This window comes from Manis javanica, chromosome 3 (genome assembly GCF_040802235.1).
Source record: "Manis javanica isolate MJ-LG chromosome 3, MJ_LKY, whole genome shotgun sequence".
NCBI lineage: Eukaryota > Metazoa > Chordata > Mammalia > Pholidota > Manidae > Manis > Manis javanica.
In genome coordinates this window covers 172,727,276-172,739,754 of record NC_133158.1, presented here as the reverse complement: position 1 = coordinate 172,739,754, position 12,479 = coordinate 172,727,276, and the positions used below count along the sequence as shown (strand labels likewise).

Here is a 12,479-nt window from a genome sequence, read left to right as displayed (position 1 = left end):
GTTTTCCAGCTTCTTAGCATATAGGTTTTCATAATAGTCTCTAATAATTCTTTGTATTTCTGTTGGGTCCGTCATGATGTTTCCTTTCTCATTTCTGATTCTGTTGATGTGTGTTGATTCTCTTTTTCCCTTAATAAGTCTGGCTAGAGGCTTATCTATTTTGTTTATTTTCTCAAAGAACCAGCTCTTGGTTTCATTGATTTTTTTCCTATTGTTTTATTCTTCTCAATTTTGTTTATTTCTTCTCTGATCTTTATTATGTCCCTCCTTCTGCTGACTTTAGGCCTCATTTGTTCTTCTTTTTCCAATTTTGATAACTGTGATGTTCGACTATTCATTTGTGTTTGTTCTTCCTTCTTTAAATATGCCTGGATTGCTATTTACTTTCCTCTTGAGACTGCTTTCGCTGCGTCCCACAGAAGTTGGGGCTTTGTGTTGTTGTTGTCATTTATTTCCGTATATTGCTGGATCTCCATTTTAATTTGGTCATTGATCCATTGACTTTTTAGAAGCGTGTTGTTAAGCTTCCATGTGTTTGTGAGCCTTTTTGCTTTCTTGGTACAATTTATTTCTAGTTTTATACCTTTGTGGTCTTAAAAGTCAGTTGGTAGGATTTCAATCTTTTGGAATTTACTGAGGCTCTTTTTGTGGCCTCATGTGTGGTCTATTCTGGAGAATGTTCCATGTGCACTTGAGAAGAATGTGTATCCTGTTGCTTTTGGGTGTAGAATTCTATAGATGTCTATTAGGTCCATCTGTTCTAGTGTGTTGTTCAGTTCCTATGTGTCCTTACTTATTTTCTGTCTGGTGGATCTGTCCTTTGGAGTGAATGGTGTGTTGAAGTCTCCTAAAATGAATGCATTGCATTCTATTTCCTCCTTTAGTTCTGTTAGTATTTGTTTCACATATGCTGGTGCTCCTGTGTTGAGTGCATATATATTTATAATGGTTATATCCTCTTGTTGGACTGAGCCCTTTATCATTATGTAATGTCCTTCTTTATCTCTTGTTACTTTCTTTGTTTTGAAGTCTATTTTTTCTGATAATAGTACTGCAACTCCTGCTTTTTTCTCCCTATTGTTTGCCTGAAATATGTTTTTCCATCCCTTGACTTTTAGTCTGTGCATTTCTTTGGGTTTGAGGTGAGTCTCTTGTAAGCAGCATATAGATGGGTCTTGTTGTTTTATCCATTCAGTGACTCTGTGTCTTTTGATTGGTGCATTCAGTCCATTTACATTTAGGGTGATTATCGATAGGTATGTACTTTTTGCCATTTCAGGCTTTAGATTCGTGGTTACCAAAGGTTCCAAGTTACTTTCCTTTCTATCTCAACGTCTAACTTAACTCATTTAGTATGTGGTTACAAACACAATCTAAAGGTTTTTTTCTATTTCTCCTCCTTTTTCTTCCTTCTTCATTCTTCATATATTAGGTATCAGATTCTATACTTTTTCTCTATCCCTTGATTGGCTTTGGGGACAGTCAATTTAATTTTGCAGTTGCCTCGCACTGAGCTGCTCCACCCTCCCTACCATGATTTTACTACCTCTGGTGACAGCTATCCAACCCTCGGAACACTTCCATCTATAGCAGTCCATCCAAAATAGACTGCAGAGATGGTGTGTGGGAGGTAAACTCTCTCAGATTTTGCTTATCTGGAAATTGTTTAATCCCTCCTTCAAATTTAAATGATAATTTCGCTGGATAAAGTAATCTTGGTTCCAGGCCCTTCTGCTTCATGGCATTAAATACATCATGCCACTCCCTTCTGGCCTGTAGGTTTCTGCTGAGAAGTCTGTTGTTAGTCTGATGGGCTTTCCTTTGTATGTGATCTTATTTCTGCCTCTGGCTGCTTTTAACAGTCTGTCCTTATCCTTGATCTTTCCCATTTTAATTAGTATGTGTCTTGGTGTTGTCTTCCCTGGGTCCCTTGTGTAAGGGGAATCTGTGGATCTCGAGGGCCTGAGAGACTATCTCCTTCCCCAGATTGGGGAAGTTTTCAGCAACTTCCTCCTCAAACACACTTTCTATCCCTTTTTCTCTCTCTTCTTCTTCTGGTATCCCTATAATGTGAATATTGTTCCTTTTGGATTGGTCACACAGTTCTCTCATTATTCTTTCATATTTAGATATCCTTTTTTCTCTCTGTGCCTCAGCTCCTTTGTATTCCTCTTCTCTAGTGTCTATTTCATTTATTGTCTCCTCCACCGTATCCAACCTGCTTTTAATACCCTCCATCATGCTCTTCAATGATTGGATCTCCGACCTGAATTCATTCCTGAGTTCTTGGATGTCTTTCCTTACCTCCATTAGGATGTTGATGATTTTTATTTTGAACTCCCTTTCAGGAACAGTCACGAGGTCCATATCATTTAAATCTTTCTCGGGAGTTGTATTAACAATTTTACTCTGGACAAGGCTCCTTTGGCATTTCATGTTTGTATATGTTGCCCTCTAGTGTCGAGAGGCTCTATTCTGGAGCTGCTGAGCCCCTGAAGCAATGTCAGGGGTCGCAGGGGAGCAGTACTGGGGGTAGGAAAGAGCTGTTCCCTGCCTCCCGGCTGCTGTGCCTGTCTGCACTGCCTGAACCAGTGGGCCGGTCACAGAGGTGTAAGTTTTTGTCACAGAGCAGCCAGATATGGATCCCTGCTTTCCACAAGCAGCCAGAATCCCAGTCTTCCCAGGAACTCTGCCTGCATTAACTTTGCAACCCGGTAGTCATGCGAATCTCATGAAAGCACCATGAAATGTAGGTTTGTGCTCCCAGCGCAGGTCTCCGGAGCCAGGTATTCAGCAGTCCCGGGCCTTCCACTCCCTCTCTGCTCTGTTTCTCTTCCTCCTGCCGGTGAGCTGGGGTGGGGGAGGGTCTTATGTCGCAGAGCCACAGCTCTGGTGGGTCACCCCATTCAGGGAGGTCTGCTCTTTTCTCCAGGTGTGTGCAGTCTGACGCCATTCTCTTTCCTATTGCTCTCTCAGGATTAGTTGCACCAATTAAAATTTCTAATTGTATCCAGTTTTAGCAGGAAGCCTCTGTCTCTCCTCTCACACCGCCATCTTTAATCTCTCCTCTAGTCAGTTTTTTACAAGTTAACCTCCATCTCTACAGAATTGCAAAAGAGCTTAGCCATATCCCTGCAGGACTGGATAATCTTCTGAGGCTCCAGCATGCCAGAAAAAGGACTTCCAGAAGTCTCTTACTTTTTTCAGTCTTAAATTTCTTCTTGTAATTTACAGCACCTGGTAATTGGGCCAGGATTTCCCACATGCCCAATCTTCAAAGACTCTTTCTTTTCCAGACTCTTTCCTTCACCTGCAACCCCTAACTACCCCATGCCTAGTTTCACCAGAGACCCCATACACTGTCCCACAGCCTGATTGTGATTCTAGTCCACCCTCCCTTCAGGTAATGGTTAAGGGTCTACACACCAGGACCGACCCTCTCTTACAGGATTGACTTGACTCATTTAGCATTTGCACTGCCTTGGGCCATGTAAAGACCAGGGCTGCACCTGCAGCTTGTTTCTAAAATAGATCCCTTCTAGAAGCCCTGTATCCTGCCTGCCACCAAGCTCCTGAGTTGGGCTGAGGAGTATCTGGATGCCTTCCTGAGTGTGGAATGCATCAGTTTCCTACCAAAGGCCGTCTACTTTATTTATTCATTTATTCATTCATTTATTTATTTGTTTTTCTTTTTTTCCCTTTGTTTTGTTTTTTAATTTTGATATCATTAATCTACAATTACATGAAGAATATTATGTTTACTAGGCTCCCTCCTTCACCAAGTCCCACCCACAGCCCCCATTACAGTCACTGTCCATCAGCGTAGTAAGATGCTGTAGAGTTACTACTTGTCTTCTCTGTGTTGCACAGCCCTCCCGTGCCTCCCCCCACATTATACATGCTAATCTAATGTCCCCTTTCTTCCCCCCCTTTATCCCTCACTTCCCACCCATCCTCCCCAGTCCCTTTCCTTTTGGTAACTGTTAGTCCATTCTTGGGTTCTGTGATTCTGCTGCTGTTTTGTTCCTTCAGTTTTTGCTTTGTTCTTATACTCTGCATATGAGTGAAATCATTTGTCCTTGTCTTTCTCTGCTTGGCTTGTTTCACTGACCATAATACCCTCAAGCTCCATCCATGTTGTTGCAAATGGTAGGATTTGTTTTCTTCTTATGGCTGAATAATATTCCATTGTGTATATGTACCACATCTTCTTTATCCATTCATCTACTGATGGGCACTTAGGTTGCTTCCATTTCTTGGTGATCGTAAAGAGTGCTGTGATAAACATAGGGGAGCATCTGTCTTTTTCAAACTGGGCTGCTGCATTCTTAGGGTAAATTCCTAGAAGTGGTATTCCTGGGTGAAATGGTATTTCTATTTTCAACTTTTTGAGGAACCTCCATATTGCTTTCCACAATGGTTGAACTAATTTACATTCCCACCAGCAGTGTAGGAGGGTTCTTCTTTCTCTGCATCCTCACCAGCATTTGTTTTCCCAGTCTTTTCTATGTTGGCCATCCTAACTGGTATGAGATGATATCTCATTGTGGTTTTAATTTGCATTTCCCTTATAATTAGTGATGTGGAGCATCTTTTCATGTGTCTGTTGGCCATCTGAATTTCTTTTTTGGAGAACTGTGTGTTCAGATCCTCTGCCCATTTTTTAATAGTCTTATTTACTTTTTGGGTGTTGAGCATGTGAGTTCTTTATATATTTTGGATATAAACTCCTTGTCAGATATGACATTTACAAATATATTCTCCCATACTGTCTGTAGGATGCCTTTTTGTTCTGCTGATGGTGTACTTTGCTGTACAGAAGCTTTTCAGCATGATATAGTCCCATGAGTTCATTTTTTATTTTGTTTTCCTTGCCCAAGGAGATGTGTTCAGGAAAAAGTTGCTAATGTTTGTATTCAGGAGATTTTTACCTGTGTTGTCTTCTAAGAGTTTTATGGTTTCATGACTTACATTCAGGTCTTTGATCCATTTTGAGCTTACATTTATATTTGAAGTTAGACAAGAATCCAATTTCATTCTCTTGCATGTAGCTGCCAGTTTTGCCAACACCAGTTGATGAATAGGCTGTCATTTCCCCATTGTATATCCATGGCTCCTTTATCATATATTAATTGGCCATATATGCTTGGGTTCATATCTGGGCTCTCTAGTCTGTTCCATTGGTCTATGGGTCTGTTCTTGTGCCAGTATCAAGTTGTCTTGATTACTGTGGCTTTGTAGTAGAGCTTGAAGTTGGGGAGCATAATCCCCCAAGGTTTATTCTTCCTTCTCAGGATTTCTTTGGCTATTCAGGTTCTTTTGTGGTTCTGTATGAATTTTAGAGTGATTTTGTCTAGTTCGTTGTAGAATGCTGTTGACATTTTGATAGGAATTTCATTGAATCTGTAGATTATTTTAGGCAGGATAGTCATTTTGACAATATTAATTATTCCTATCATGAGCATGGGATGTGTTTCCATTTATTAGTACCTTCTCTAATTTCCCTCATGAGTGTCTTGTAATTTTCAGAGTATAAGTCTTTCACTTCCTTGGATAGGTTTATTCCTAGGTATTTTATTCTTTTTGATGCAATTGTGAATGGAATTGTTTCCCTGATTTCTCTTTCTGCTAGTTCATTGTTAGTGTATAGGATTGCCAACAGATTTCTGTGTACTAATTTTGTATCCCACAACTTTGCTGAATTGAGATATTAGATCTAGTAGCTTTGGAATGGATTCTTTAGGATTTTTTATATACAGTATCATGTCATCTGCAAACAGGGACAGTTTGACTTCTTCCTTGCCAATCTGGATGCCTTTTATTACTTTGTATTGTCTGATTGTCATGGCTAGGACCTCCAGAACTATGTTGAATAAACGTGGGGAGAGTGGGCATCCTTGTCTTGTTCCTGATATTAAAGGAAAAGCTTACAGCTTCTCACTCTTAGGTATAATGTTGGCTGTGGGTTTGTCATATATGGCCTTTATTATGTTGAGGCACTTGCCCTCTATACCCATTTTGTTGAAAGTTTTTATCATGAATGGATGTTGAATTTTGTCAAATATTTTGAAACACTCTTATGAAGGTTTCACATGAAAAAACAATGTGGTTACTACATTAACCCATAGTATGAATTCCCCATCCATACCCCAGTGCAGTCACTGTCCATCAGTGTAGTAAGATGCCACAGATTCACTGTTTGCAATCTCTGTGCTACACTGTTTTCCCTATGACCCCAACACCATGCATACTAAACATAATACCCCTCAATCCTGATCACCATTCCGACTCACCCTCACACACCTCTCCCCTTTGGTAACCACTAGTCCCTTCTTGGAGTCTGTGAGTCTGCTGATATTTTGTTCCTTCAGTTTTGCTTTGTTGTTATACTCCACAAATGAGGGAAATCATTTGGCACTTGTCTTTCTCCACCTGGCTTATTTCACTGAGCATAATATCTTCCAGCTCCATCCATGTTGTTGCAAATGGTAGGATTTGTTTCTTTCTTATGGCTGAATAGTATTCCATTGTGTGTATATGTACCACATCTTCTTTATCCATTCATCTACTGGTGGACACTTAGGTTGCTTCCATATCTTTGCTCTTGTAAATACTGCTGCAATAAACATATGGGTGCATATGTCTTTTTGAGTCTGAGTTGTATTCTTTGGGTGAATTCCAGGGAGTGGGATTCCCGGGTCAAATGGTATTTCTATTTTGAGTTTTTGAGGAACCTCCATACTGCTTTCCACAATGGTTGAACTAGCTTACATTCCCACCAGCAGTGTAGGAGGGTTCCTCTTTCTCGGCATCCTTGCTAGCATTTGTTGTTCTTAGACATTTAGATGCTGGCCATCCTTACTGGTGTGAGGTGATATCTCATTGTGGTTTTAATTTGCATTTCCCTGATGATTAGTGATGTGGAGCATCTTTTCATGTGTCTGTTGGCCATCTGAATTTCTTCTTTGGAGAACTGTCCTTCATATCCTCTGCCCATTTGTTAATGGGGTTGTTTGCTTTTTCTGTGTTGAGGCATGTAAATTATTTATATATTTTGGATGCTAACCCATGGTCAGATGTGTCATTACAGATATATTCTCCCATACTGTAGGATGCCTTTTTGTTCTGTTGATGGTATCCATTGCCATACAGAAACTTTTTAGTTTGATGTAGTCCCATGAGTTCATTTGTGCTTTTGTTTCCCTTGCTCAAGGAGATGTGTTCAGGAAGAAGTTGCTCATGCTTATATTCAGGACACTTTTGCTTATGTTGTCTTCTAAGAGTTATATGGTATCATGACTTACATTCAGGTCTTTGATCCATTTCGAGTTTACTTTTGTGTATGGAGTTAAACAATAATCCAGTTGCATGTAGCTGTCCAGTTTTGTCAACACCAGCTGTTGAAGAGAGGCTGTCACTTCCCCATTGTATATCCACGGCTCCTTTGTCATATGTTAATTGACCATATAGGGTTGGTTTATATCAGGGCTCTCTAATCTGTTCCATTGGTCTATGGGTCTGTTCTTGTGCCAGTACCAAATTGTCTTGATTAGTGTGGATTTGTAGTAGAACTTGAAGTTGGAGAGCATAATCACCCAAGCTTTATTCTTCCTTCTCAGAATTTCTTTGGCTATTCAGGTTCTTTTGTGGTTCCATATGAATTTTAGAATGATTTTCTCTAGTTCGTTGAAGAATGCCATCAGTATTTTGATAGGAATTGCATTGAATCTGTAGATTGCTTTAGGCAGGATGGCCATTTTGACAATATTAATTCTTCCTGTTCATGAGCATGGGATGTGTTTCCATTTATTGGTATCTTCTTTAATTTCTCTGATGAGTGTCTTGTAGTTTTCATAGTATAGGTCTTTCACTTCCTTTTTTACATTTATTTTTAGGTACTTTATTATTTTTGATGCAATTGGGAATGGAATTGTTTTCCTGATTTCTCTTTCTGCTAGTTCATTGTTAGTGTATAGGAATGCCACAGATTTCTGTATATTAATTTTGTATCCTGATGCTATGCTGAATTCAGATATTGGATCTAGTAGTTTTGGAGTGGATTCTTTAGGGTTTTTTATGTACAATATCATGTCATCTGCAAACATGGACAGTTTAACTTCTTCCTTGTCAATCTGGATGCCTTTTATTTCCTTGTGTTGTCTGATTTCTGTGGCTAGGACCTCCAGTACTATGTTGAAGAAGGTGGGGGGTGGGCTTCCTTGTCTTGTTCCCAATCTTAAAGGAAAAGCTTTCAGCTTCTTGCTGTTAAGTATGATGTTGGCTGTGGGTTTGTCATATATGGCCTTTATTATGTTGAGGCACTTGCCCTCTATACCCATTTTGTTGAAAGTTTTTATCGTGAATGGATGTTGCACTTTGTCAAATGCTTTTTCAGTATGTATGGAGATGATCATGTGGTTTCTGTCCTTCTTTTTGTTGATATGGAGGTTGTTGTTGATGGGTTTTCGAATGTTATACCATCCTTGCATCCCTGGAATAAATCCTACTTGATCATGATGGATGACCTTTTTGATGTATTTTTGAATTCGGTTTGCTAATATTTTGTTGAGTATTTTTGCATCTTTGTTCATCAGGGATATTGGTCTGTAGTTTTCTCTTTTTGTTGTGTCTTTGCCTGGTTTTGGTATTAGAGTGATGCTGGCCTCATAGACTGAGTTTGGAAGAATTCCCTCTTCTTCTACTCTTTGGAAAACATTAAGGAGGATGGGTAGTAGGTCTTCACTAAATGTTTGATAAAATTCAGTGGTGAAGCCATCTGTTCCAGGCATTTTGTTCTTAGGTAGGTTTTTGATTACCAGTTCAATTTTGTTGCTGGTAATTGGTTTTTTAAGATTTTCTGTTCCTTTCTGGTTCAGCCTTGGAAGGTTTTATTTTTCTAGAAAGTTGTTCATTTCTTCTAGGTTATTCAGTTTGTTAGCATATAATTTTTCATAGTATTCTCTAATAATTCTTTGTATTTCTGTGGTGTCTGTAGTGATTTTTCCTTTCTCATTTCTTATTCTGTACATGTGAGTACACTCTCTTTTTTTCTTGATAAGTCTGGCTAGGGCTTCATCTATTTTATGTATTTCCTCAAAGAACCAGCTCTTTCTTTCATTGACTTTTTCTATTGTTTCATTCTTCTTGATTTTATTTATTTCTCCTCTAATCTTTATAATGTCCCTCCTTCTACTGACTTTGGGCCTCATTTCTCATTCTTTTTCTAGTTTCATTAATTGTGAGTTCTTTCCTGAGGTTGGCCTATATTGCAATATACTTTCCTCTTAGCCTGGCCTTCACTACATCCCACAGATTTTTGTGTGTTGTATTACTGTTGTTATTTGTCTCCATATATTGCTTGATCTCTGTTTTTATTTTATCATTGATCCATTGGTTATTTTAGCCAGGAGTTTCATCCCATTCACCTCCTCTACTTTTTGTCAAAGTAGCTAATAGTTCACAACTCCCCAGCCAGGGAAACAAGAAAAGAGGGGCTGGAGAAGAGAAGAGGGGTTGGCTTAAGTCTCCCACTCCTGGCAAATCACCAGTAACCAGCACTGTGACTGTTCCCAGGTGGCCTGGCTGGCTTCTTTAGGTAGGTGGTGCCTGTTGCTCAGGAGAGTAACTGTGGCCTGTGCTGCCCTTTTCAGGATAAAGGAGGAGTGGAATTTCGTGGCCGAATGCAGGAGCAAAGGCATCCCCCAAGCTGTGTACTGCAAGAATGGCTTTATAGACACCAGCGTAAGGCTTCTGGAGAAGATCGGCAGGAACTCTCTCACAAGGCAGAGTTCTCTTTCCAAGGAGAGAGACAAGCAGAGCAGTGCCTTTGTGTTTGAGCTTTCAGGGGAGCAGTGGAAGGTGAGTCGGTGTGTTTGTGTCTGTGCCACAAGTGGGTCCTCAATGCCGGGCTGCCTTCAGGTCTGGTGGACCAAGCCCCTGGCCCTTTGAGAGCTTTTCCATGGATGGGAGGAGCTGGTTGTCTACTCTGAACCAGGTGGTGTCTCCTTCTCCGTGAAGCCTTGCAGTGTAGTCATGCAGAGAGCAATGGGATCCAGGGGAGGTGTGCAGACTTACCTGGATGGCACAGCACTTAACGTGCTTCACTGCACTGCCCTTCCCCCAGACACTTAAAGTAACTTTTTTCCTTTTTTCTTTGTTTGTTTTAAATGAACGGAACTTTTTACTTATCTAACACCCCTCAGTGGGTGATGACTTTGCTGACTCATCACAGTGTGCAGAACATCTCGGAAATTTCAGGTTTCCTCCTGAGATTCTGTGGCCAGGACAAAGATGTCCCCACTTTCTTTCCTCAGGTGTTTGCAGGTGGCTTCCTGCCTCCACTGCCCTGCTGCTTTGCTTGGAGGGGCGTCTCCCAGGCTTGCCCGTGCGTGGAGTTTTCTGGCTGAAGCAGCATGTGGGTGTGCCCTGGGCAAGTGACCTGGGACAGGGTTCTCCAGGACCTGCCCTCCATCACTTTGTGTCCCATCATTTTCTGGCTAGAAGGACTCTGGACCTGGAGACTAAATATTTGGGCTGCGCCCGGGTTGTCTTTTATTGGCCACATGGCCTGAGGCAGTTCACCCCACTTTTGTGTGGTTTATCCCTCTTCAGTAAATGGCTCTAATGCTTGCCCTGACTCCCTCTGAGGGCTGTTGTGAGGATTAGATAAGCGAATCCTGTGTGGCACAGAAGGCTGGTTCAGCCTTGCTGTGATTCTGCCCTCTAAAGTGGGGAGACATCATTACTCTCACACCTCTTTGATGTTCCTTCTCCTGTATCCCCACTGTTGAGATTGATGGATGTGGGGACACTGCCGCTTCCAGGGCAAGAAGGAGAGCATGTTTGGATTTCTAATGAAATACCCCTGGCAAATCATTCTTACATGCCATCATCAGAGGTGACCCCGGGCTAAGCACTTACGTTATGGGGTCACCAGCCCATGTGGAGAACTTGCATCGAATCTTCTCAGCCCATCATTTTAAAGAGTGTCCAGTGAGTGCCTAGGGTGGTAGGAGACTAGGAAGAGGGGTGTGATTCATCAGGCTCAGGGAGGCCCGTCGGGACCTCTGTGTCTTCATTACTCGCTCCATCCCCTGAGCCAGGTGTCTCTACCTTGACTGGGACCCACCAGGGGAAACCCGGGAGCATCAGGCATTCATTAGTATGAATTTCCTCCCCCGGAGAGACCTGTGTTTCAGTGTTACCTCTAAGTAAGAGTGAAGAGGCCCATGAGGGGATTTTTCACCATCTTGGCATGCTCAAGGGAGCTCTGGCCTTCTGGGACCCTGGGGACTGGGTGGGGAGAGCCCTGCTGAGTGGGCGAGCCCTGCAGGTGGACTGGAGAGGGTGGAGGAGCGGTGGCTCCTGCTGTAAGCCGGGGACCCCAGGCCCTGGGCCCTGCTCTTTCAGGGAGAGTTCCTCAATTTTATTTTCTGAGACTTGAATAGGATTTTTCATTTCTACTATCGATATTACTTTCTAAAAACTGGCTGTTGTTTTTGTGAGTGAATGAGTCCTGTGATGTAGCTTTGTCTTTCTACTTTCTGTAAAGTATCTTTTACTTATACGTTCAAAGATTTTGTCCTGTTTTCACTGCACAGTGTGATGGCTTTTCTTATCTATCTTGGTATCGATAGCCCTTTTAGGGGAAGTTTTCTTCTTTCAGAGTCTTCTTTTCCTTTTGGAGTGTTTGTCTTTACCTGGCATGTTGGGGCTCCCTTGGAGGTCTGGGGTCACTGGGAGTTGGGAGCATAGACAAGCTGACTGGACGCTCCCAGTGTGTGTCCTGTGGGAGCTTTGTGTCTTGAGGGCATTGCTGTGGAGCCTCTGGCTCGCTGGCCCACTCACCCCGCCCTGGAAGGGCAGGTTTATGGCTTGCTGCGGCTGGTGAGAACCACAGGAGGAGCCTCTCACTTCCTGCTGCGGGGGGCCCATGAGCCCGCGAGGCCTGGGCACCGCGCGTTTGCCCGCTGTCACTTCAGAGGTGAAGGCCAAGTGAAGTGGCGCACCTGGAAACCAGTGGGGCCCGGCTGCAAACTCTGGTCTCCCCACGGAGTTTCTGGTGCTTTCCTATTACAGGCTCATAAAAACACTTAGGAATTTGGCCCAGCAAATATGAGATGTTTATTGAGTATTTTAAAAAGCAACCATAGGGGAAGGGAAATGCAGCACATTTTAAAATCTAATGCATGGACACACTTTGTTTTTAGAAGATGTTAAATTGATGTGCTGTCATGGCTGTGAGTGTGAGCCTGGCTGTCTGTGTTTACTCACTAGGCATTTGATTTTAATCATATGAACTCACGGGCAGTTTTGAAACTGGGCTAACCTGTTCTCTTGAATTTCATGACAACTGCAGACTCTTTCCTTTCTCTCAGAAATGGGTGTGGAGCTGGCGGTTAAGTCTAATGCTCTCGTGCACTCTCTCCTTTTTTAAATAAATGCCCCATTTCACTTGGCTTTGTGCACATGCCACTCAG

The 12,479-nt window shown here is 42.0% G+C and overlaps 1 protein-coding gene across 4 annotated transcripts in view; it reads left to right on the top strand.

The window, feature by feature from the left end:
* LRRC2 (leucine rich repeat containing 2) overlaps window positions 1-12,479 on the top strand; it is a 66,909-nt gene that overhangs the window by 22,134 nt on the left and 32,296 nt on the right. For all 4 annotated transcript variants that reach the window (XM_073232413.1, XM_073232412.1, XM_073232411.1 and 1 more), the window contains exon 3: window positions 9,651-9,858. In XM_073232413.1, coding sequence (XP_073088514.1) covers window positions 9,651-9,858 — 208 coding nt within the window. The remainder of the gene's footprint in view (window positions 1-9,650; window positions 9,859-12,479) is intronic.